General features: G+C 44.5%; 1 protein-coding gene across 1 annotated transcript in view; it reads right to left on the reverse strand.

Annotated features, from left to right (window-relative positions):
* Positions 1-26733, reverse strand: part of LOC117349930 (caM kinase-like vesicle-associated protein) — a 146592-nt gene that overhangs the window by 96504 nt on the left and 23355 nt on the right. The window contains exons 2-3 of the mRNA XM_033923676.1: positions 22560-22668; positions 5583-5714 (exon numbers count right to left, since the gene is read on the reverse strand). Of these exons, the coding sequence (XP_033779567.1) occupies positions 5583-5714; positions 22560-22668 (241 nt within the window). The remainder of the gene's footprint in view (positions 1-5582; positions 5715-22559; positions 22669-26733) is intronic.

Genomic DNA, 26733 nt, shown 5'->3' on the forward strand with positions numbered 1-26733 from the left:
TTATGAGTCTCTCTTTCCGATCTATTGGACTCAAATTATCCCAAGCCTTGAATACCAGCAGTAAAATCAAACAGGCAACCACTGAAGGATTTCAAGAGTTTGGCTAATTTGATCCCTCAGGTAACAACCCTATGAAAAGGTGGACTGAGTTTTGGATTACCTGGAATGTATGTTACTTTTTAAAGAGATATACTCACTAGTAATGAATTGTAATAATTTCATCTAAAGGTAAGAAGTACACAGGAGCGTAGTGAAAAGTTGATTGGGAGGGGGGCCAAGGTTCTCTTAGCTGCCGCCCCTCCTTTCAATCATACCTTTGCTGGCAGGGATGTTCAAACCCTGCCAGCCAAAGAGTTTCCTGCTCACACTACCTAATCAGCAGGAAGTCAGCAGACCAGTCTGGTTTCTGACACTTCTGCACATGCTCAGTTCAAATACGTGAACTGAGCACGCATGAAAGTGCTGCATGATGAGCCACCAGAGCACCCTGATGACATCCTGCTGCTTAGGCAATGCGGGCTGGGCTCTGGCGAGGAAACTCTTTGCTAGCAGAGCTTAAGCACCCCCACCAGCCATGTACTGGCTGCCACAGTGTTGGAGGGGACCTCCCCAGATCCCTAAAGTCCTTCGTGGCTGCACCACTGCTGTGCGATACAGCAGAGCTAACAAAACATTTAAAGGACAATTCTGTAACTGGGCACGTAAAGTTAGACCAGATTCAGTAATGGTACTCAAAAATTGGCACTCGGGATGGTATACTTAGACACACAGACTTATACCCGATATACTTTATTCACCTCCCAGAGAACTCTGTTCCTCAGACAAGCTGCTCTTAGCTGTACCCTTCTCCTCCACTGCCAATTCCAGACTTTGTTTCTTTCATCCAGCTGCCCACTATGCCTGGAATAAATGACCCAATTTTGTTCACCAAGCCTCTTCCCTTCCCTTGTTTAAAAGCAGACTGAAAACCCACCTTTTTTATATAGCCTTCAATCCATAACCCTACTCCCCACTGCCCACCAACCTAGCCAGTAGATTAACTGTATCCATGCCATCCTGTTTGTCTGTCTTGCCTGTTTAGATTGTAAGCTCTTTCGAGCAGGGACTTTGTGACTGTACAGCGCTGCGTACGTCTGGTAGTGCTATAGAAATAATTGATAGTAGTGGTAGTAGTAGATACAAGTGGGCTCACCTATGTTTCAACATGCCAATGCAGCTTTGATCTAGTATTCTAGAATGGCTAAGAATTGCTGCTAAATTTGACTCATTGTGGCACCTACTTCTTGGAGCCAAGCTATAGAATTGCTGCATTAGCAATTAAGAGATGTGGGAGTCTAAAGACAAGAGAGGTCCTTACTTCGGACCTAACTGGCAAAGGTAGAAAAATTGAGAGAGAGCGAGAAGAGTTTTTGGAACCCACAAAACTTCTGTGTAATTAGGATTAACCTTGAGTTTATTTAGGTTCACTCAGGAGAATGAAGGGCCTAATGATTAGAGCAGTGAGCTATGAACCAGGGAAGCCAGGGTTCAAATCCCATTTCTGCTACTGACAAGACAAGTCACTTTACTGTATATACCAGGGGTCTCCAAACTTTTCGCTACGAGGGCCACATTGGGTACTTCAGCTCTTTTCAGTGAGCCGTAGTCAAAAAAATATTCTTATGGACAATCAACCATAATGACTAGTAATGAACTTCCAGATTCAGTTTAAAGATTGGTCACAGTGCCAGAGCTACCTACAACGCCACAAATTGACATTGTCGATCGAGGCTGAACAAGTACGAAGAAATGCTGCGAATTATACAATTGCGATTCAGTATTAAATAAAGTTGTGAATAATATTAATAAAAACATAATATGGAATATCAATATATTCTGAACACAATTTTAATTAATGCATTTGAAATCTATCAACACCCCGTAGCTTTTTTTGTTTGTTTTTTTTGCAGATTCTCATTGGAAAATTAGTCCAATTGGCGCATTTCCGCACAATTCTTCTGCGGGCTGGATAAAATCATATTGCGGCCGTACTTTGGAGACCTCTGGTATATATCATTGTCTCAGGTACCTACTTTCATTTAGGACTTCTGACTTGTGGTTACAAATGCAAATCCCAATAAAACACCCCCATCGGGAAATCATTGAAAAGCGCCCCTTCCTCAGCTCAAATGAGGTTAATTAGCAGCTGCCACTATGGCATGGTGATGACGTCGCTTTGCAATTTTTGACAATGCGATATAATCAAATTTTAAATAAACTTGAAACATAGGATCTGGATGCTATGGCAGAGGCCCTCTGCAGTGGTGGTGGCTTCTTTTCTTACTCCCTCTGCTGTTTTGCCGGTTCCACTGCCAGCGCCAGGAAGATTTTGCAACATCCTTCCTGCTCTTGCTTTTCAAAGCCTCTCAAAGAGTCAGCTGCAGAATTGGGAAGGCAGCAGGAAGAGTAGCAGAAGGAGATGGCCGATGATGACGCAGGGAATTGAGAGAGAAGGAGCTGTGGCTGATGCAGGGGGCTGAGAGGGGGAAAGAGATTAGGAGAAAAGGGGCTAATGTAGGGGACCTGGGGGAGAACTACTGCTCATGCAGAGGACTGGGAGGCAGTTGTTCATGCAGAGGTGTGTGGGGGGGGGGAGGGTTTTGAGGAGAGGAGCTGATGGTGTTGCTGGGACTAGGACAATGGGTGGTTGATGTTGAGGTATTGAGAAGGATGCTGTTGTTTGCCTTTGAGAAGGGGAGATCATGACGTTGGGGCTTGGAGGAGGCTGGAACCAGAAAACTGTTTTGGTTCACTGAATATGATCCACCCAAAAAGCTATTCAAAATAATATTATTGCAAGGCGAATATACTGATAAACCCTTATTTTTTTTTCAAGCCTGGGAAAGCATCTAATTGTCTCAGAAATAAATCTCTAAAATTCTAAACTAGAAACATCTGCCAGTTGATATTCAGCTAGCGGTGGTCAGCTTTTTTTTTTTTTTTTTTTTGTAAACAGTGACTAGATTAGCCCCCCAAATTCAGTGCCAGACCTTGTGCACACACCAACACTGAATATCTGGGGCAACGTTTGTGCTGCTCTGTCCGCTGCAGCTTATATGGGGGTTGGCTGATATTCAGCCTGGACACACGTAAGACAGTTATGAGGGCCTGAGCTGAATATGGCCAGAACCTGTTTTCATTTGCACGGCCATTACCAGCCCTCTGAGCTCCCTCCAGTCCCCCAAAATAGCCCTTTGATCCTTTCTCTTCCCTAGCCCGTTAGCGTAAGTATCAGCTAGCTTTCCACAATGCCCTATCTCTGTCCAAACTCCCCTTAAACTAACCAGTTTCGACATGAGTGGTCAGAGAGGAAATCCAGCGGTACTGTCCACTTAAGTGCTGCTGAAAATCCACGGTTATCCCTAGACGGGCAATTTAAGCAGCCGCTTAAATTGATTTGAATATAGGTTCCCTAGAATCAGAAGCTCTACCTATATTATAAGCACTCTGGGAAAGAGATGTACTGTAGCTCTATTGCTGTAATCCACTTTGTGCAGTAGAAAAGAAATACAGAATTTAATTAATTTCTGTAAGCAGAGAATGAGCAACTAGACATCATTTGCATAGGTGGTAGGGCAGACTGCTACATAGCTGCTTAATGTCTTTTTGCAAGGTTTTCTTTTGTTTCTTCGTAGAGTACCTGGTGATGTAGGGAGTCTGTGCTGCTTTTATTGAGATGATGATACTAGAATGCAAATATTCTGTTTTGGTATGTAGCTAAGGAGAAACACCTTCATTTCGCTTTGCATTTGCTGTGTTGTTGAGGGAGTTGCTGTCGGTACATGTAGTGTCTCTTTTCAGAACTAGAGGTGCAGAGTGACAGCTCGCTCTACAGCGGTATATCAAATTAATTAATGAAACTTGAGGAATGGTTGAATGTCTTGGGTACAGGATGACTGAGATTATCAGGGGGTATGGCACTCAGAGTAACGGAAGAGTCGCTCTGCATTTTCTGCTACATTTGATAGCAGGAGAAGTCACTATGCAGGAGCATTAGTGTTTACACTAGGTCATGTCTGTCTGTCCAAGTTAGACTGTAAGTTCTTCCGAGCAGGGACCGTCTATAAATGTCAAAATGTACAGCGCTGCGTACGCCTTTCAGTGCTATATAAGTGATAAGTAGTAGCACACTCCTATTACTATAAGAAAATATCATTACACTACTTCCCCTTATTCCTAAATTTTTCCTTTCTTCCTACCATTCCACCTCACCTGCAAACTTCTCTGCAATTTCCCTTAGCTTCTTTAAATCTGTACTCTTTTGTGTTCTTCTGCATCCAGCAATAACTTTCCCTTCCTATGCTTTTCTCCCTTCTTCCTGCATTGCCCTGTGCCCATCTCCTTGTCTCATTACCCATCCTCCCTTTAACTTTCTCTCTCTCTCCTTCTCCCTCTTCTGTACTTCTCCCCGTCATACCATAAAGCAGGGGTTTAGTGCTCCACTGTTCTTCTCCCACCTCATCTGTCTCCCTATGCTGCCCTGTGTCCCTTTCTTCCACCTATCACCTGTCTCCTCCTGTTCTGTCCCTACATTCTACGAGCCTGGATTTAGGTATAGACAACATAGGCAACTACCTAGGGGGAAAAGGCCCCAAATTAGGTCCTCAAAGGCTACAATCATTTAAAGTTTTCAGTACTTCCATAATGAATACGCCCGAGATCTATTGGAAGTACTGAATGCAAATATATCTCATGTATATTCATTTTGGAAATCCTGAAAATTAGACTCCGAAGGCCTTGAGGACTGGGCTTGGGAACCTCTTGCCTAGGGCACCAAATTTTGAAAGCACCAAATATCTGGTGCTTGATTCTGCCTGCTTTAGAATCTTGCTCTGCGAAAGGTGGAGGCTAGACCTCCAGTTCTGCCTATGGGGTGCCAAGATCCTAAATTCAGTCGTGACACCCTTTGACACTGCAGCACTGCAGAGGTAGCCACTTCTCTGCTTGCCTGTGAACTGAACACAGATTAAGGAGACAAGGAGGCTCCTGTGCAGAAAAGATAGTTGTTGCTTCAGGCATACTATGTAAGAACAGGGCCCAAGGGAAACTTAGGAAATTCTCATGGAAACAGTGACATAGTAAGGGGGTGCTGGAACCTCTCCACCCACCCCCCACTCACGCCCTTCTTTCCCTGGCCTCATATCTCTTTAAAATCTTCACCAGCGTGAACAACTACTCTAGCCTGCTGCCTGCGCCAGCTTGGCTCTCTCTGAAATCACTTCCGGATCGTGGGGCCAGGAAGTGACATCAGAGGGGAAAGCCAATGCCAGCATGAGCAGCAGGCCAGAGAAGTTGCTCGCACTGGCGAAGATTTAAACAGGTACGGTGGTGGAAATGGAAGGTATAAGTATGGCATGGGGTGCAGAAGGGGTTGGTACGGAAGGAGCGGGGGGTGGAGAGGAGGGTACCACTATCCTAAGCACCTTTTATCCTCGTAACACCATTGCCTAGAAAGCTGGAGTATGGTTTAAAAACTCAGGTAATTGGCCATTATGAGCTTGAAGAACAGTCCATGGGTATCCTCTACCCCCTTAGCCACTCACATTTTGAGAATCATGATCTCGTTCTTGGCTGCCTTCCTGACCTTTCTCCCGTCTTTCTTCAGGAACTTCTTGCAGACAAAGAGCCTGTCTGTCTGTTTCTCCCGTGCAAGGCAAATCTCGCAGAACTCCTTCCTGTGGTGGGGGAGAGGGAGGAGAGAAAGAAAGGGGGAGAATCCTCAAATCTCAGGAGAATTGGTGGAGTGTTCTCAAAACAGGTTACTTTTTGGGACAGATCTTTGGGCACTAGAACTCTTTCAGAACAAGTTTCTATAGAAATAATAGTACAAGATCCTTTTCAGAGATGGATTCTATAGGAACTGAAGCACTAAAAACTCTTTCAGGACATGTTACCATGGAAACTTGGCACTACTATACTTTCATGGTAGGTTTCCATAGAAGCAATTGTACTGGAGCATGTTTAGGACAGGATTTCCATTAAAATGGTGGCAGAGGAAATTTTCAGGACAAGTTTTCAGGTAAAGAGTAGAATCAGGACCCTTTCATATATCCATGGCAAGAGCTGAATGGGTCCACCTGCAGAAACAAAGATCCAGAACCCTTTACATTTTCTAAGGAGGCAATGGAACTAGAATATATATAAGGAATTTGCAATACTTTAAGGACTGGTCAACTTAACATAATAGAGTCATCTTTAGATCACAGGTCATTTGTGTGTTAATTAAATTAGGGGGGGGTTATCTTTATTCCCCTCCCTTCAGCTCAATTCCAGGTCTGTTTTCTTTCCCCACAATTGATTTTATGTAGATAGATCTAGCTATGGGTATAGATAGATGTGAAGGACATTTTTGTTTAGGCTGTGGAATTAGGAACTGAGATATCAAGGGCAAGACATTCACAGTTTTTCAGCTTTGCCGAGCTTTTTGTAAAATATGTGTATGGATGCTGGCATGTATTTGTAATTTCTGGCATGTCCAGCAAGAGCAGCAATTTTACAGAGCTGCATGTAGAAAAACAAAAAAAAAGACATCAAACACCCATCAGCTTCCACATATAAGTGCCAGTGTTTTTACATGGAAATGGAAATTTTGCAACTTCCATATAAAAATTCAAGTACTCATCCACATAGTTAGCCAATTCACCAAACCTATATGTAGAAGTGGCAGCAATTAAAAGGCAAAGCTATCACAGGTTTATTTTTCAGGGAGTTAGAAGATTTCCCCTAGTAATGTTCCATTTAAAAGGTTATTTTACAAAGTCATTTTAGCATGTATGATACATGTGTAAAATGTTGTAGTTTGGTTAAAACTATGTCTGGGCAGAGTACAGGCATAGTTGCAAGATATGTACATTGATTATAAAATACAGTACAACAATCTGCACACATACTTGCATGTTGTGTGAAAGAATGTAAAGACCCCTAGAGTTCTGCATGGTGAGGATCGCATAGACCTCTAGTGGCTCTAAACCAGTGGTCTCAAACTCAAACCCTTTGCAGGGCCACATTTTGGATTTGTAGGTACTTGGAGGGCCTCAGAAAAAATAGTTAATGTCTTATTAAAGAAATGACAATTTTTCATGAGGTAAAACTCTTTATAGTTTATAAATCTTTCCTTTTGGCTAAGTTTTAATAATAATATTGTAATTTATAGCTAAAGAGACATGATCAAGAAACTGTTTTATATTACTTTTGTGATTATAATAAACATACTGAGGGCCTCAAAATAGTACCTGGCGGGCCGCATGTGGCTCCCGGGCCGCGAGTTTGAGACCACTGCTCTAAACGAAACTCTGACTTACGAATATGCTCACAGCGTCCTGGACAAGAGGAGGGCTCTCCTGACTAGTGAGGTAATGACGGGTGGAGACCCTTTTTGAAGGGGAACTATGACTGGTATAAAACCCGAGCCCTGTTTAAATTCTTTAATTCCTGCTTCCCAGGCCGACATACCATAAAGCAGGGGTTTTCAAGTCAGTCTTTGGGACCAGTGGCGCAGCGAGGGTAGGAGGCGACCGGGGCAGTGGCACCCTCCTGCGCTCACCACCCAAACTTCTTTTGTGCCAAACCACCTGTGCCATCCTCTCCACCCCCCCCATTCCTTCCACATCCTCACACCATATTTGCGCCCTTCCTTGCCACCTCCGTACTTCTTTAAATCTTGGCCAGCACAAACGGCATCTCCACCTGCTGCTCGTGCTGGCATTGGCTTTCCCTCTGATGTCACTTCCTGGACCCGCGACCCAGAAGTGATTTCAGAGGGAGCTAGGCCAGCGCGTGCAGCAGGCTAGAGTAGTTGCTCGCACTGGCAAAGATTTTAAAGAGGTATGGGGAGACGGAGAAGGTAAGGCATGAGTGTGGCATGAGGGGGCAGAGAGGTGCCAGCGCCCCCACCAAGATGGTGCCTGGGGTGGTCCACCAAACCCCCCCCCTTTATTATGTTACAGCTCGGGGGGAAAGCATTGTAATAATAATAATAATAACTTTATTCTTCTATACCGCCACAGTCAAATGACTTCTAAGCGGTTCACATTGAAGAAGGCTGGACAATCAGCACGTATCCACACATATTCATTTCCACTATAAAATGAGAAATATAAATATTTGGCCTGTTTAAAAAAACACCCAGGCCATGCCCCCTTAACATTTTCTCAGTCCTCTTTTTTTTTGTGTTGGGGGGGGGGGAGACCATCTATCTGGCTCTACTCTCTTTGACTGCTTTACAGCCATAGGCTTTGAAACTTTCCTTGGGACTGGATCCCTATAGAATGCTAGTATTTCCACACTTGTGTACACTTATGTATGTAATTAGCAGTAATGCATTTAACTGCTATTCTGTAGGAGAAAGGGGAAAAGGATTGGGACTTACATACTGCCTTTTTGTAGTTTTCACTACCACATGCAAAGCAATTTACATACAGGTAAGAACATAAGAACATAAGAAGTTGCCTCCACTGAGGCAGACCAGAGGTCCATCTCGCCCAGCGGTCCGCACCCGCGGCGGCCCAGGTACTTGAAGCATTTTCCTATCTGTCCTAATGGGCTCACAATCTATCTAATGTACCTGAGTCAGCGGAGGATTAAGTGACTTGACCAAGGTCACAGGGAGTAGCATGGGGTTTGAGCCCACAACCTCAGGGTGCTGAGGCTGTAGCTCTTCTAACCACTATGCACACTCTATAACTACATGCTAAAATTACTCAGCAAATAATTGTAAGGGGGTCATTCACAGAGGAGTGGCATGTGTGAGCCAGAGGTGGGGGGCCAACATTTACATGCTTAACTTGTAGAATGCTATAAATATTGCACTAAGTGCTAACATTTATGCCAGTTGTTAGATGTGGTGTAAATGTTAGTTAGCGCCTACAGGTAGATGCTTTAATGCCGACTTACACTACTATTCTAACAGCAATTAAGGGGATGAAAGGAAAGGGGGAAGGGGATGGGATTTGATACAGTACAGTATATCTTGTTTAACTTTACAAAGAACTTGCCTTGATTTTAGCCACCCGTGTACATATTTATCCTCATTGACTCTGTATTGCTCTTCTTATCTCCATGGCTACATAATAAACTATTGTAGAAAAAGCATTACCATCTTTTCTGTTATGTGATTGTTCTAATGCATGCTCATTAGGTATTTCATCGGTATTAAGCCGATTTCATATCGAGGGGCATTTTCGATAGGACGTCTAAGTCATGGGCAGAGAAAGAGACATTTCTGAAACCAATGAAAACGTTAAACATCCAATTTTTTTTCTTCAAAACTCATCTTTTTAGACATCTTGGCCGTCAGGATGTCCAACCTTAGGATGTTTACCTTTTTTGGCCGTTTTCAACCACAAAAACGTCCCGAATACAAAATGTCCAAATTCAGACTATTAGGGCATGGGAGGGGGCCAACATTATAATGGACTGGCCACAGAGACATACCAACATAGCAGTGGGGCACCTTATAGGGCACTGCTGTGAACTTCATATAAAGGGTGCCAGATGTACATTTCACCATAACCCCCTTCTAATGTATGGTGAGCCCTTGAAAATTCCCCCAAAACCTACTATACCCACCTGTCTACCATCTCAATAGCCATTATGGCTGCAGGTAGCGCCCAGGAACGGCTGGCTGAGTTACAGCTATACTCACTCGAGGAACGCAGAGAGAGGGGAGACATAATTGAGACGTTCAAATATGTCACGGGCCGTAGTGAGGTAGAAGAAGATATCTTTTTCCTTAAAGGACCTACAGCAACAAGAGGCCACCCGTTGAAAGTCAGGGGTGGGAGATTTCATAGCGACACCAGGAAGTATTTTTTCACCGAAAGGGTGGTTGATCATTGGAATGATCTTCCACTGCTGATAATTGAGGCCAGCAGCATGCTAGATTTTAAGAAAAAATGGGATAAGCATGTGGGATCACTTCAAGGAAGAACTTGGGGGGGGGAGGGGTCATTAGAGTGGGCAAACTTGATGGATTGTGACCCTTTTCTGCCGTCATATTCTATGTTTCTATATGGCAGTGTAAGTAGGGTTTTTGTGGGCTCACACTTTCCATCATAAGTGTAATATTTAGAGTGGCTTATGGGTCTGGGTCTTCCTCTCTATGGTTTACTAGTCCACCCACTAGGCTACTTAAGACACCTGTATACAGCTCTACTATACTTTCCCATACCAGGTGCTGATGTTCTAGAGACAGGTATGAACTGTTTCATTCAGATCTTTGTGGGGTGGGAAGGGGTTAGTGACCACTGGGGGATTGTGTGTGTGTGTGGGGGGGGGGGTCATTACTTAATCCCTCGTCGTACTCTCATTTTTTTCAGTCACTGCCCCTTTAATTTGGAAATCTCCCTCTTAGAGCTGAACAAAACTTGCAGAAATTCAAAAGCAGCCTAAGATGTTTGCTTTTTAATGATGCCTATAACTGATTTTCACACACGTATTTACTTCCACACTTTCTTAACTTTTCCCCCTCTCCTATTGTATTTTCCTTTTATGTATTCTTTCTAAGAAATTGTAGTTCTTCCCTTTTTTCCCCAATGTTTTCAGGTCATAAGCATGTTTGTTTAGTTGGGGTTATGTCTAATAATTTAAAAATGTTCGTCTCCCAGCTATTTTAAATTACTATGTAAAACGCTTTGTACCTTTGGATAAGCGTTTCATCAAAATTTAAATAAACTATGTAACTATCATCTGGCCAGTGTGAGTACCTTTTTGGTAGTTAGATGCTTTTAAAACACGTCTTGCTCCGGACGTCTAAGTTCCATCCTGGACGTCTTTGGGAAAGGTTTGATTATCACTGCAAGATGTCCAAGTGCTAAGCCCGCCCGTAACACACCTTAACGTGCCCCCTTCAAACTCTGTAGGCGTGAGCAGCTGCTAAAAAGCCTAGCAAGACGTCCAGAAAAGTCAGCTTCGAAAATTGGCACTTGGACATTTTGGCAAAAAAAAATGTCCACGTGCCGATTTATGCTGCGTTTTTGGACGTCTTAGGGGCCCTTTTATTAAGGCACGCAAACCGAATTAGCACATGTTAAATGCTAAGACGTCCATTATATTCTATAGGCACCTTAGCATTTAGCGCGCTCTAATCTTTAGCGCGCGCTAAATCGGTTAGCGCACCTTAATAAAAGGACCCCTTAGTGTTTTGAAAATGCCCCTAATTACTGTATATCTTTATTTGAATGTTCTTCCGTGCTGTCTTTTATGGTATTGTACTGGCATTCGTCATATTTCTGCTACATGGTTGCTCTACAATGCTGTTAAATGTCCAATTTAGCCCATTTTCGAATTCGAGTATCTTTTACAGTTTATCAGTAGACCAAGTTTCAACCCATTTCATAAAATTCTCAGTTATTTTGTCCCAGACCTGCTCCCATATAAAAGCATAAGGCCATTTTGGGAAGGGTGCGTCAATGGAACCTCTGACACAATTTTGCCCGTTTTTGTAATTCGATGGGGGCAATTCTATAACAGGGCACCCCAATTTATCAGCCTAGACGGTGTGTGAGATCAGAAAATAGCATGAAACTGAGCTTAGAGGGTAAGATATCAGTCTCTCATGTTAGGATTGATGCAGCGATGCTGTCTGTGGCAGGTGCTAAGCTTTGGAATGCGTTGCCTGGAATTTTGCGACATTGTTTTGGGAGGATGAATTTTAAGAAAACGCTGAAAAATCAATTGTTTGTTAGCGCTTTCCTGTGTTAGTTTTTTTCTTATAAAAGCTGTTCTGCAAATGTATGTGGTGTTTAACTTGTTATGATTGTAATTTTTGTAAACCGTATAGTTAATACACGGTATATAAATTTTTAAATAAATAAATTTAGGTGCTCATTTTATGTGGGCTTTGAGCTTGTTCTATAAGGAGTAGAGGAGTACAGTGGCCTAAGAATGATGGGAACTGGGTTCGATTCCTACTGTAGCTCCTTGTTACTCTGGGCAAGTCACTTAACCTTCATTGCACTAAGTAGAAAATAAACGCCTATATATATACAGTGGTACCTTGGATTACAAGCATAATCCGTTCCAGCAGCATGCTCATAATCCAAAATGCTCGTATATCAAAGCAAGTTTCCCCATAGCAAGTAAGGGAAACTTGCTTTGATATGTTTCCACCCCCCACCTTCCCCCCCCCAGGCCAGCAGCGCTGCTCCCCCCCACGAGAACCGGCATTGCTCCCCCCGAAGGCCCCCCCCGCGAACCGGCACCCTCCCCCCCCCGCGATCCGGCACCCACCGCCGCCATCGGGCACCCCCCCCCCCGCCGCGACCTGAGGTCCCCCCCAACTCACCCGAACCCTCTTCTTACTTTTCCTAGCCTCCGCAGCGGCACCGGCACAAGCATGTCCTGTGCGTGGTGCCGGTGCCTGAAGATCTGCTTCCTGTGCTGGGCCTTGAGAGTTCACGTGAGGCGCCGATTTTGCGAATGTTTTGCTCGTCTTGCAAAACACTCGCAAACCGGTGCACTCGTAAACCGAGGTACCACTGTAATATCAAAAATGACTCATTAGGCTTGTTTCTAGGGATGGAAGGCATAATATTGAAGATTCCCCCCCCCCCCACACACACACACTGGCAGTTGAAAGACTCCCGCCCAGCTCAGAGACACACTTCATCACCGAGCCAATTCATCACTACAGACATTTCATCATACATGCAAACTAAATGTATTCAAATTCTATACTTGGAAAACTTGCAGCAAATGGGGGAGAGGGGAACATGCTAGCACAAATCCCCGTCTATTCTTTCCTATCTAAATATGAGCCTCATTAAAATGTCTTACGCATAAAATTTTCATGAGGCTTATATGAGTATTTAGGTGTAGAAGAAAAGTGGTGGGTTTTTTTTTTTAAATCACCCGACACTTCATTGCATACAGAAAACTAAAGGCTCCTTTTACGGTAGCGGTAACGCGCGCTAAACCGCCGGCTGCGCTAGCCGCGACTGCCTCCTCTTGAGCAGGCAGCAGTTTTTAGGCCAGCGCAGGGGTTAGTGCGTGATGAAAAGTCGCGTGCGTTAAACCCGCTAGCGCGGCTTCGTAAGAGGAGCCCTGCATGCACTGAAATTAAATGCCTGGGAAACTTGTGCAGCAAACCAAGCAAAGATATTTACATTTCAAACAGAACATACCACATAATTCCCAATGAATACATGTGGAAAACTTGTACACAAAAACTGATGAAAGGCCACTGTGACCGTTCATCACCAGCAGGCAATTATGAGTACATAGCACATACAGTGCATTATCACAGCTGGGTTGGTGAAGATGGGAATGGGGTGAGAAGAGGAAGCAAGGTAGCTTCTGTGTAGATAAAACAGGAAAAAGACTCAGGGTGGTGGGGCTTCAGTATTTTGCAAGGTTCATATTTATGTACAAAAGGACAGATGCCAATGTGTGCTGGAATTTACGGTTTCCTTTAGACATATGCACTAAGAAGTTGTGATTATCGACACATCTCCCCACCCCCCTTCCCCATTTGCTACAAGTTTTCCATACATATAATTTGAATAATTTGAATATGTGATGAAGTGTCACTTGATGAAATGTTTTCAGTGTTGAGGTATTGTGTGATGAAGTGGCAGATTAAGAACATCAACAACACTTTGCAGTCCTCGTTCAATCCATTATTCTTTCCAGACTGGATTACTGTAACTCCATCTACCTAAGCCTAACAAAGAAAAGCCTTCATAGACTCCAGCGGATTCAGAACACCACGGCTAAACTAATCTTCTCAAAAAGCAAATTCGACCACGTCTCCCCGCTTCTGTCTAAGCTTCACTGGCTCCCAGTAATCCTTAGGGTTCACTACAAATGCGCCTGCCTCACCTTCAAGTCTCTACACGGCATCCTTCCTCCCCTTTTTCCACTATCTTGGAACTCCTCGAATCCCAACACCACCAGATCTACTCAAAAATTCAAACTATCCTTCCCCTCTTTAAAGGGCATATCCCATGCAAGAAAATGAGGGACATTCCTCTTCTTCAGGATCACCGAACTCTGGAACAGCTTTACTATCCCGTTTTGGAGTCTGACCTCCCTCCAACTCTTCTGAAAACATTTAAAAACATGGCTTTTCTCTAAAATGTAATGACCTCTCCCTTTTCGATATACTAAGTCTCTCTAAACTTCTCTGTACCAAGTTCTTCTACTTTTCTTTGGAGTTCCTTTCTATATCAATTCCTCTATACCGTGCCGAGCTCTACTTCTGTGGAGATGATGCAGTATACAAACTTAAGGTTTAGTTTAGTTTAAGGTAATGAAAATATGAGGCTTGCGAAAATTTTATACGTAAGAAATTTTAGCAAGACTCATATTTAGGTAGAAAAGAACAGGTCTGGATGTGTACTGGCACACCTTCTCCATGCATATAATTTAAATATATTTTGCTTGGGTATGTGATGTCCTTGAGAGCCTTGTTGCAGCTCTATGAACTTCTGTAACATTCGTTGCCTGCATAAAATGCTGTAGTTGCTGCTGCCGCCCTTCCAACATGACCTGGATCAGTTTCTCCATGCTTTCTGTACCCTCACAGTATGTACTGTGCAAGAATGAAACAAAGAAAAATCTGCCTGTTAGGCTCTTACTAAACTCTTGAAGGGTTTCCTCTCTCAAGGCGGAGCTAGTCTCCTTAGCCTCAAAATATGGCTGAAAGCTAATCCCAGACCCAGAAAAGATTGTGGGGTTCGCTTCTTCAGGCAGGTGAAGCAGTATCCCACCACTGTCAACACATGGATCAGCATATGTTGGGGCTGGGGCCTGTGCATACACAGCCAGATAGAATCATAAAAGATATAACAAAACTCTTAACTCAGAAACCTGAGTCCTGTTACTTCACAGGGTCAGGGAACGGAAAAATAGTTTCTTAATTCAAAGGCAAAAGTCCCGAGATGGGTCTGTGGCTTACAGGGCCCAAGACATCGTCAGTGGCTGGTGGCTACCATGCCCCAAACACAGTTTGTAACAGTATTTCTCTAATTCACTGCCACAGTCTTGTCCCAGCCAGACCTCAGAGCAAAGTTCAAAGATATTCAGGAACCAGTGCTAATCCTTCTCTAGTTCTTCTTCTTCCTGCTGGCACCATACTGGATCTGTCATTTGCTGCCCGGCTATCTTTAGGCCTATGCGATGCAACGGCCACAAGGCCTGGCACAATCTTGTGGCTTGTATCTGTCTTTTTTTTTTTTTTTTAATATAATTTTTATTGAAAAAGCAGTCAAAGACACACAACAGTGGTCCGGCATAGGACCACATAACAGGTATAGCAACGAAGCAAAACAATAAGAAATACAAATGCCTCAAAGCAGAGGAGGTGCTATCGTAACAGCCAACATGTAATGTAATGTAATTTAATTGTAATGTAATTTATTTCTTATATACCGCTACATCCGTTAGGTTCTAAGCGGTTTACAGAAAATATACATTAAGATTAGAAATAAGAAAGGTACTTGAAAAATTCCCTTACTGTCCCGAAGGCTCACAATCTAACTAAAGTACCTGGAGGGTAATAGAGAAGTGAAAAGTAGAGTTAGAGGAAAAATAAAAATAAAATAAACATTTTAACAAGACAGCATTGATCTAAATACTTTGGAAGGTAGAAGAGAGGAGAGAAAAGAATAGAAGCATGATGAAGTGATGAAGTGGAGCAAGTAAGTTTAGGAGGAGCGATTGACGTTTCCAGAAAGGGCTTCTTCAGGGAAGAGACTTGGCCGACAGTCCCAGGATGCCTATGTCTCCTCCCCTGAGATGTTCTCCCATCCATGCATTCCCTCCCAGACACACTACCCGTGCCCCAGCCGCTCCAAGGAGGCTGCCCAGATGAGGCCCACGGTGAATGCAGGATTCTCTCCTCTGCGGGAAAGCCGCCCGGAGCCGACAGTCGATCTTCTTAGCGGATTGCAGGGGGGGAATAGTTAACACTCTTGGTAGTATCGGGTCTGTGTGCTCTCGGTGGTTGTGGCTGGTCTCGTTGCTGCTTAGGTGTAATAGCAGTTGATCTCCACTGCTGCTGATATTTAAAAGCAGGCAGATTGATCTCTCCAATGGACTGCAGGGGGAGGAGTTCACACTCCTGGCAGGATCGGGTCTGTGGGTTCTTGGTGGTTGCAGTAGGTCTCGCTGCTGCTTGTATGTAAAAGCAGTTGTTTTTCTACTGCTGCTGATATTTAAAGCAGGTAGATTGATCTCTTAAACGGGATATAGGGGGAGGAGCTCACATGCCTGGCTGGATCGGGGCAAGGGCTCCTATTATAGGCAGCTGGTCTTGCTGCTACTTAGGTGTTAAAGCAGTTGATCTTCCTAGCGGACTGCAGGAGGTGTGGAGCTCACACTCCTGTCATGATCTGGTCTATGGGCTCTTGGTAGTTGCGGTTGGTCCCAATGCTGCTTAGGTGTAAAAGCAGTTGTTCTCCCACTGCTGCTGATATTTAAAAGCAGGTAGATTGATCTATCCAATGGAATGCTGGGTGAAGATCTTATATGTCTGGCTGGATCGTGGCAAAGGGTTCCCGGTAGTGGCGGCTGGTCCTATTGCTGCTTAGGTGTAAAAACAGTTGATCTTCTTATCGGATTGTAGGGGGGGCGGATCTCACATTCCTGGCACATGTAGGCACACCCAAGCGATGGGATGAAAAATAAGAGTCTCGCCAAAACGAGTTGCAAGAGGTGCCCCATAAAGCACCCTCCTCAAGATAAGAAAGACCGCAAAAACAATTTTGTCAATAGTAGAAACCCCACACCCTACAATCACCCACCCATCCTACATACAAAACTATCCCACACAATCAATCCACACCATCCCCAACAGCCACCCACCTAACACTCCACAGACATACCACAATCAACCGAGCTCGAGAGTCACCGGTCAGGGTGCATAGTAGAAGCCTCAGTCAAGGGGCCGCTCATATCCCAAAAGGGGATCGAATTAAGGCAAGGCTATGGGGCCTGTGAGTCAGCCTCAACTTGAAATGCTCTCCACAGGGAAACGTATACGACCCTATCACGTCCAGTAGAGGCCGCATGGGTTTGAATTTCAAAAGCAGCTAGTTCCCGCATTTTGTGAAGCCATTGAGTGAAGGATGCGGGCTCAGGCCCCACCCAATGGAAAAGCAACAGCTTTTTCACCGCTAAGAGTGCAGTGTACAAAAACTTCTGATATGGTGCGGTAAAGCCTGCAGCGGATATTTCCCCCATGTCGCCCAACAATAAGAGGCCATAAGACCGGGGAATGGTCCTGCCAAGGAGGCCCTCAAGAAACGGGAGCACCTGGAGCCATAAAGCCGCATGGGGACACTCCAAAAACATGTGCAGTAGTGTGCCCCTCGCTCTCTGACAATGAGAGCAAGTGTCATCATCCCATAAACCCATGGCATGTCCCCGAGCCCTAGAGATGTAAGTCCGATGCAAGATCTTATATTGCATTTCCCTAAGGTCCATTGATCCCGTGAATTGAGTAAGGTTAGTAAAAAGGTCCAAAAATTGGGCCTCAGGAATGTCAAGAGACAAATCTCGAGACCCAAGCCTAGGCAGATAGGAGGGAGGGAGAGCATTTTTAAGGAGCCTATACCAGGTGGACAATGTGTTTGTCTGAGAAGGTAAGAGGGCCAAGTAAGAGTCCAAATTCCCCATCGTCCAATGCTCTCCCCACAGCCGAGTCAGGGAAAAAAGTAATGTCTGGCTTGCAAATAGGCCCAAAAATGCGTGTTCGGGAGGTCCCAACGAGTCTGAAGTTGTGGAAAGGTGGGGAAAGTCCCTGTTCCCTCGTCGGAGAGATGTCGCAAGCTGACACAGCCCCGGGAGTCCCACAGTTGAAACCCTGAGGTACCCATCCCCGGGAGGAAGTCTACATTACCCACCAGAGGCAAGAAAGAAGATGCCTGTGGGGCTCGCCCCTGTGCCTTCCGCCACCACCACCAGGCCTGTCTTAGCGGTTTCAGAAAGAGGAATCGATGATCCCCCCCAGGAAAAGACCGGGGGGGACAAATGCAATAAAGAGACAAAGGAATGAGGAGCACACCACTCACGGATCCAACCTGGAGGAGAGTACCTATAGTGGCCAGAGATGCCCTCATGAACAAAGCGCAGCAGGGAAGCAACGTTGTACCTGCGAATATCAGGGAGATTCAAACCACCTTGCCTAGAGTCCAAGGACAAGGTATCAAAACTGATTCGGGCCTGCTTGTGTCGCCATAAAAATGAAAGAAGAATAGACCGAAAGACTTGGACATCTCTGTTCAGAATCCAAAGCGGAATTGTTTGAAGCGGATATAAAAATTTTGGGAGAAGCACCATTTTGAATAACGCCGCACGGCCCCAAAGGGAAAGAGGCAAGTCCTTCCATTTCTCACAAAGATTACGGATAGTCTCAATATGGTGGAGGACATTGTACTGGTAAAGGAGATGAGATTGGGTGCTCAAATAAATGCCAAGGTAGTGCATAGGCTTCCGAACTGGTGGAATCAGTAATGTATCATGCAAGGGCTCATGTCTATGAGAAGCCAGAGGCAGGAGTTCCGATTTGGCGCAATTAACCCGAAGGCCTGAGACTGTGCCAAAGTCTTGAACCAGCGAGAGAGCCTCCGGTAAGTGTAAGGGCGCGTGGTCTAAATATAACAAAATATCGTCTGCGAAAAGATTAATGCGGCTCTCCTTAGCTCCAACTTTAATACCAAGAATGAAAGGATGAGATCGAATTTTAATCGCCAGTGGTTCAATAGCCAGAAGAAATAGTAGCGGGGACAGGGGGCATCCCTGGCGAGTACCTCGTTCAAGCGGGAAGGGTGAAGTAAGTTGTCCATTAATAAGAAGCTTAGCCTTGGGCAAAAAATAAAGACTGCGCACCCAGTCCAAAAACATGCCCTCCAGCCCATATTGCCCCATGACCCAAAAAAGGTAAGACCAAGAGATGCTATCAAACGCCTTCTCCATATCTAGGCCTACAATAGCTGCCTGGTTATCCCCTCCTCTGCGAGAGTAAATGGCCATCAAAGCTCTCGTGAGGTTCATGGAGGCATATCTGCCAGGCACGAATCCCACCTGATCTTCATGGATAAGGAGGTGAAGGTATGCATTCAGACGTTTGGCAAGTAACGCTGCGAGCAATTTTGCATCTTGGTTAAGAAGTGATATGGGCCTATAAGAGCCCACCTGAGAAGGGTCCTTGCCCGGCTTGGGCAGCAGAACAACATGTGCCAGATTATAGCGGTCCACCCCCTTGTGGGAGTGCAAAGAATTAAAAGCCTCCGCCAGAGGGTGAGATATAACGTCAGACAAAATTTTATAGTATTCCGGCCCATAACCATCTGGCCCAGGTGATTTAGTCAATTTAAGCTCTTTTATACCCAATTCCTCTTCAAGACTAGTAATGGGAGCATTCAGAGCTTGAATCTGGGTCGGGAGGAGTTTCGGAAGGATGACATCACTGAAAAAGCGGTCCCTATCCGTATCCGTCGAGGGCCGCTCTGCATACAGGTCCTTATAATACGTCACAAATTGTTGATGTATGTGTGTTTCCGTTGTATGAGTGTGACCCTGCATATCAGTAATAGCAGTGATGACTTGTCGCTTACCATGAGGCTAACCAGGCGGGCTAACAGGCGGGCTAACAACCATCCAGCTCTCCCCCCCCACCTGTGGAGATTATAGCGACGAAAGTACAAATCCCTTTCCGCTCGCTGTGTTAGGATCGCATCTATCTGCTGTCGGAGTGTACGTAAGCGTATACGATCGGCCTCCTGCAAGGTCCCCTGTTGGCGCCTTCGCAACTGCTGGAACTCGCCCGACAGCAGTAGCAATTCCGCTTCCAGTTTCTTTTTCTTCCCCGCAACATAAGCGATAACAAAGCCCCGTAGTACTGCCTTGGATGCCTCCCAGAAGAGCCCCGGATCAAGATCAGGATCAGAATTGGTGCTACAGTAATCCAGCCATTTTTCCCTAAGGTATCTACGAAAGGCAAGATCTTTAAAGAGGTATCCCGGGAAACGCCATGTCCGTGTTGAAGAGTCAGCAGTAATTTGGAGGGATAGGGTCACGGGAGAATGATCAGAAAGAGGAACCTCCACTATCTCTACAGCACTAACCATGGGCAGCAGCGCAGGAGAGAGCAGGAAGTAGTCAAGACGTGTATAAAGATTATGGGGATTGGAGTAAAACGTATAAGTACGTTCCATAGGATGAAATAGGCGCCAAATATCTAAGAGCCCCAGCTGCGTGGTCAGAAAATTAACTCCTTTACCCATGTGATCCTTAGGGAAGCGCTTGGCGGGGGCACAATCTTGAGAGGGATCCACCGTGATGTTAAAGTCACCCCCACAAGGACAGGTAACCCGGGTACTGCGCCAGCCGCGACATCAAACCCGAAAAATAGCTGTGATTATAGATGTTAGGGGCGAAAACATTACAAAGAAGATAATGCCGTCCCCAAAGCTCTCCCACCACTAGGACATATCGGCCCTCTTTGTCCTGTATAACCTTATGCAATTGAAACGGGAGTTGCTTATGGACCAAGACTGCTACCCCCCTTTGACGAGTGTTATAAGAAAAATAGTATACCTCCCCCACCCAAACCCTCCTAAGTTTCTCATGTTCTTCAGGTGTGAGATGGGTCTCTTGTAGGAAGGCAATATCAATACGTTCCCTGCGAAACCAGGAGAGTATTTTCTTTCGTTTGACCGGGGAATGGATCCCATCCACATTAAGGGAGGAAAGTTTTAAATTAACCATGTTCCCCCCACCAAAGAACAATAGGAGCAGAAATGTCAATCAAAGAAGAGAAGAGGAAGAGCCCCCCAGCAAGGCCCCCCCCCCCGTCAAATCACCAAAGATGGCATGTACCAGCAAATGAGAAAAAAACGGTGCTCTCGAGACTCCATTCATACATCCCCCCCCCCGACACCCCCCCACCCCTCCTCTTCCCATCCACCCCCCCTCAACATACTCCAACCTTCCAGTACCCAACCCAACCAGAAAACCTTGATGTAACCAGAACCCCGTACCCCCTCCCCCCCAGAAAACAAAGTGCAGCATGATGTCCATACAGTCAGCACAAAAGTAATAAATGTAAACAAACTCGCTCCGGCAAGTATTAAGAAAACATAATGCCCAACAAGGACTCCCCAGCAGGCTGCAGAACAAGAGATTCAGACCCCCCGCAATGTGGAAACAAATCCATAGTCTACATAGAGGACTCCCCATGTACAGGCAGCAGGGAGATAGCCCCTGATACGGATCTGTCCAGAAGCCAGGAGCCAAGAGCAGAAAGAAACCTCCATCAGCCAGGACTCCTCATGCACAGTTCCAAGAAATCCATCTCTCTCTGTCCCAGCAGTTGGTATAAAGTCCGCCGCCTCCCAAAAAGTTCGGGACAACAAATCAATCAAGCTTTCAGCAACCCCAGTCCTCTCAAGGGGCTGGCAGTCCCTCCAAGTAAGAGCGGAGTGCTGCTGGAGTATCCATCAGGACTACACCAGTGTTGGTTTGAATGCGCACTTTAGCAGGATATTGGAGAGTGAATTTAATCCCTCTGGCATGAAGCTGTGTACAGTAGGGCACCAAAGCCCATCTCTTCTCCGAGAGCCTGATGGAGAAATCCTGAAAAAGCAAGATCTTGGTGCCATTGTAATCCAGGGAGCTCGCTCGCCGGTATGCCTCCAGAATGCGAGCCTTAACAGCATAGTTGAGGAAGCGAGCTATGACTGGACGTGGTCGGGCTCCTTCAGCGCGTGGCGCCCCTATCCGATGTACCCTTTCCACATGCACTGGGCCTATGGAGGATGGAAGTCCGAGGGTTTGAGGCAGCCACGTGGCCACCAGGTCTGCCAACTCAGCATCACGGACTGACTTCGGCACCCCAATAAGCCGCAGGTTATTTCAGCGGCTGCGATTCTCTGCCTCCTCAGCCCGATCGTCCAGCTGCTGAATTTTTGTTTCCAAGGCCGCCAGACGTCCGTCCGCTGTTTCTGCCCGGTCTTCCTGCGCTGAGATCCGTTCTTCTGCTTGCTGGAGGCGCACAGCGTGACCCGCAATGCTGTCTTTCACTTCCTCCAGCACTGCATGCAGTTTGGACAATTTTTCATCCAAAAGTTTTGAGAGGTGGCAGACCGAAACCTGCATGTCTGCATCGTGCTGGGCCGTACCTGCTGCGATCGGGCTGGGGGCCGCCATTTTCAGGGGCTTAGCAGACCTCTCTTTGCCAGGCCTCAAGGTCCTTATCGGCATACCGGCCGGCCGCAGCGAATCCGCTCTCCTCCGAGACGCCCCAGAGAAGCAGGAGAAAACCCGATGCCAGATGGAGCAAATTAATGGCGATTTGTGCCAACTGTAAGCTAGTTCGGGGGTGTTTTCTTAGGCTTAAAGCGGAGCTCGGCTCACCGGCGTCTGATCAGCACGCGAGCATCACGTGACCCCCCCCCGGATTGTATCTGTCTAATTATGAACCCAGGACTATATCAGCAATGAATACCTTATTAGCATTAAATAAGCTTAAAATAGGCATGAAGGACATGTCAATGGGCTCCTTTCTTTTGGATACTTACGCCCGTAAGAGCTGACCAATCTCATACTTTTCTGTGATGTCAGAGAGGCTGTTATAACTCTGCTCCTCCCGTATTCCGATGCAGCCGAAAGGCATCGCAGCAACTACTCCTGTATGGAGGGGCGAGAAAGATGGAAGGAAGACAGAACAAAAAGGGATTAAAAACGAATGCAGTGCATCCTCCTACAAGAAGCTTCTACCTAGATCCCACACTCAAGTGCTCAGTAGCAACATCAATTGCCAACCTATAGCATTTCTTTTTTTAAAAATTTTATTATCATTTTCAAAATAACATACACAAATATCCACTTGCTACAGAAATGTGGATATCAAACATTTTTAGGGAACTTTTTATACATAGCAAAACTAACTTAATTTCCTTGTTAGACCACTTTTTTGGGGGGAGGGGAGGGGAGGGGAGGGAAATAGAAATACTAAAGGAGATCTTTCAAAAATAAAATAAAATAAGCACTATGGCCCTAACACTAATGCAGTATATTCCATCTTAATCCTTGATAATCTTCTTTACATCTATAAAGGCTTTTAGCTGTTCTGGATCAAAGAATATATATTTTAAACCTCCAAGCTTTACCTAACATTTGCATGGCTAACATAAATGAAATGTGGCACCAAAGTTAACCGTCTCTTGCCTAAATGATAGAAAAGCTCTCCTTCGATCTTGTGCTACCTTGGTAACATCAGGATAAATCCAGACCCTTTGGCCTACAAAATAAACGTTCAAGTTATGAAAATATAATTTCAATTCATTATTTAGATCTTATTCAAATACGAAGGAGGCTATTATTGTTGATCTAGATATAATATCGGATACAGAGTCTTCCAAAATTGCAGAAATGCTGTTTAAATCCAATTTCTGATGTTCAGTACCTGCTATTATACCCTCATCTTGTACACTCTTCTTTACTACATTTATATATTAATTATTATATTTCTTAAATTTCTTAACCGCCTATAACTAAGCGGTTAGTGGTGGAATCACATCAAAGGAAAATTTTAATATTTCAGTCAGGTATTTGTTGAACATTTCCAGAGGAGAAATAGCTAAAATCCATGTGGAAAATTTAGAATTCTTAAATTCAGTCTCCTATTGTAATTTTCCATCTATTCTACTTTTCTTCGGAGGTACATTTGATCTTTCACAACAGAATTCTTAAATTCTTGTAATACTTGAACATCAGTAGAAATCTGCTGCATTTTGGTGGACGTGTCCTGTTGAACCTCTTCCACCGTTTTAGTCAAAGCATCAACTTTTTGAAGCAAAATTGTTACCTCAGTCGAAGACTCTTTAACCACCCGAATCAGATCAGTTATTGCCTTCCATATAGATTCCAAAGTTACCACTGTGGGAAGAACAGAAACTTCTGTTCCAGTTCCTTCACTGATCTTCGTTGTATCATACAGCAACCAGCTGTGTGGCATAACTAACTGCCAGCTGTACAGCGCATCTCCAGCAAATGCCTTTATGGCATGGCTGCAGCAGCCGGCTGTTTTCCCCTGGCTGTATGGCTCTCGTGCAAAAGCACAGGTGCAGCAGTCATCTCTATACTACAGTTGTAGCAGCCAATTGTATGCCACAGCTGCAGTGACTGGCTGGTGTGCCACACGTCAACAACTGTCCGTAGAGAACTCTGCAACAATCCGCATATGACATGTTTGCGGTACCTAGCTCTGTGTCACAGCTACAGTGCCCACCTGTATGATACAACCGCAGAAGGCAGCTTGAAGGCACAACTGCAAGAGCCGTATGTAAGAATTTCTGCCTCAGTGGCATTTAAGGAACAGAATAAACCCACCAGCTGTACTGTACAGCTTTTTAATTTCTATAGTGCACACCTTACTGTACTATTTCCACAGCAAAACGAATGACTCACTCACACCTGTCACCTGTTTTACCAAGCTGCAACAGTTTCCTATCATACATACTACGTAAGCTGGACAGAGCCGGTGCTCAGTTTGACTCCATCTCTCTAAACACCTCAGCTGATTCCAGGTTCTCAGAACTCCTGTAGCAGTTTTGTTGCAAAAAGGAATTATGTTTTACTCTCTCAGTAGTAGGTCTAAGGAGGTAAGGAGAGTTAGACTTTTCTCTGAGGGTAGAGTTGGAAGTGAATCGCCTCTGAGACACATACTTTTTAAAATCGATAATATTGAAAAATAATTACAAAGAAAACAACCTTTGCACAGTAAGGATCCTAGGCAGTCTAACCTAAATCCAAAAAGAACAACAATTATATATCCTTAATTATTTATACTAGAATAAATAGCCTAAAAGCTATAAAGGAGGATCCATGAACACCTTCCAGAGGAAGCTGGAATACAGAAGAAAAATCACTGTAAAGTTATTCACCCAGAAATCAAATGCCATTATATATTTCTCTACTAGGCTTAGACAGTGAATTCTAATAGAAGGTCTTGACCAGAATCTTTATTTTAGGGGAGGGTATCTTTAGCCACCCCTGAAATACTTTCTGTTTGTAATTCTTCAGGCCCTCTGAAATGCAACCAAATGTTCAATAAAATTTCATAACACTTGGCTTTTTGCATCCAAATCTTCATCGGGTCACTTTATGAAACATATTAACTCCAAAATGAATTAGGTTAAACTATCAACTTTTCTAAATTAAAGGAATATATTGTACTTAGATCTTGCAATAAACACTGGGTGGTCACGTCGTGAAGTTCAAGTTAAACCCCAAGGGATTGTAGCCCTGAGGAAACCCCCCAAGGGTGAAACATGTTGGTGAACTTGTCCCTTGCTGTCTACCACCTAAGCTAAGTACAATATATTCCTTTAATTTAGAAAAGTTGATAGTTTAACCTAATTCATTTTGGAGTTAATATAATGTTTCATAAAGTGACCCGATGAAGATTCGGATGCAAAAAGCCAAGTGTTATGAAATTTTATTGAACACTAGCTGATGCCCCGGCGTTGCACGGGTATTTAATTATAGCAATAACACTGTAAATGGAATCAAATAAAGATACTTTATAGTGGTGAATGAAATTATTTTTTAACAGCTTTATAAAAAGTACAATATTCAAATTATAATGTGAAATATTTGACAAAATGGATACAATACAACTAACACAAAACTTGATTATAAACAATATTTTTAGTTTCAGCTCCAGGAGCAAGAACATATAAATTCTTGGGTGAACCCACCCTTGAGCAAGCAACATAGAGTTGTCCATGGGAAAAACAGGGGGATCTTAAATCCATTCCACAGTATGTAATAGTCTGTCCCTGTGATTTGTTGATTGTGATAGAGAATGCAAGTCTCAGTGGAATTTGCAATCTCTTAAACTGAAAAGAAAGATCTGTTGGAATAAGTGGCATCCAAAAGTTCCAGTATTGATTTAAACAACTCAATATGTGGAAACTCAGGTTGAAAAGAAACTCCATGCAGTTGTTTCCCGGTTCAGAATGGAACCTGTGTTCCTAGTTCAGCATATGTGAGTACTCATGTAATGTAATAACATTATGAACTGGGGTGCATGAAGGAAACAGTTACAAACACAGTTAGAACATACAAACTCTATATGTATGGTGTCCGTGGTAGAATAGAAACGATGTCCCTAGTGGTTATAGTGTCATAGAAAGTGTTTTATAGTTGGAATTACGGTGAGAATGGCAGCTTTTTACATTTTTTCCATTGACATGAATGGGTGAAATCTGATGTTCTGTTTGTAGCTCCGCCCACGTGTGCAGGTGGGCCGCGAGACCCCCAGAACATATCACCCCAGGTAGTTGGAATTACTGTGAGAATGGCAGCTTTTTACATTTTTTCCATTGACATGAATGGGTGAAATCTGATGTTCTGTTTGTAGCTCTGCCCACATGTGCTGGTGGGCTGCGAGACCCCCAGAACATATCACCCCAGGTAGTTGGAATTACTGTGAGAAAGGCAGCTTTTTATATTTTTTCCATTGACATGAATGGGTGAAATCTGATTTTCTGTTTGTAGCTCCGCCCACGTGTGCAGGTGGGCCGCGAGACCCCCAGAACATATCACCCCAGGTAGTTGGAATTACTGTGAGAAAGGCAGCTTTTTACATTTTTTCCATTGACATGAATGGGTGAAATCTGATGTTCTGTTTGTAGCTCCGCCCACGTGTGCAGGTGGGCCGCGAGACCCCCAGAACATATCACCCCA

The sequence above is a fragment of the Geotrypetes seraphini genome, chromosome 1 (assembly GCF_902459505.1).
Source record: "Geotrypetes seraphini chromosome 1, aGeoSer1.1, whole genome shotgun sequence".
NCBI classification, from domain to species: Eukaryota; Metazoa; Chordata; class Amphibia; order Gymnophiona; family Dermophiidae; genus Geotrypetes; species Geotrypetes seraphini.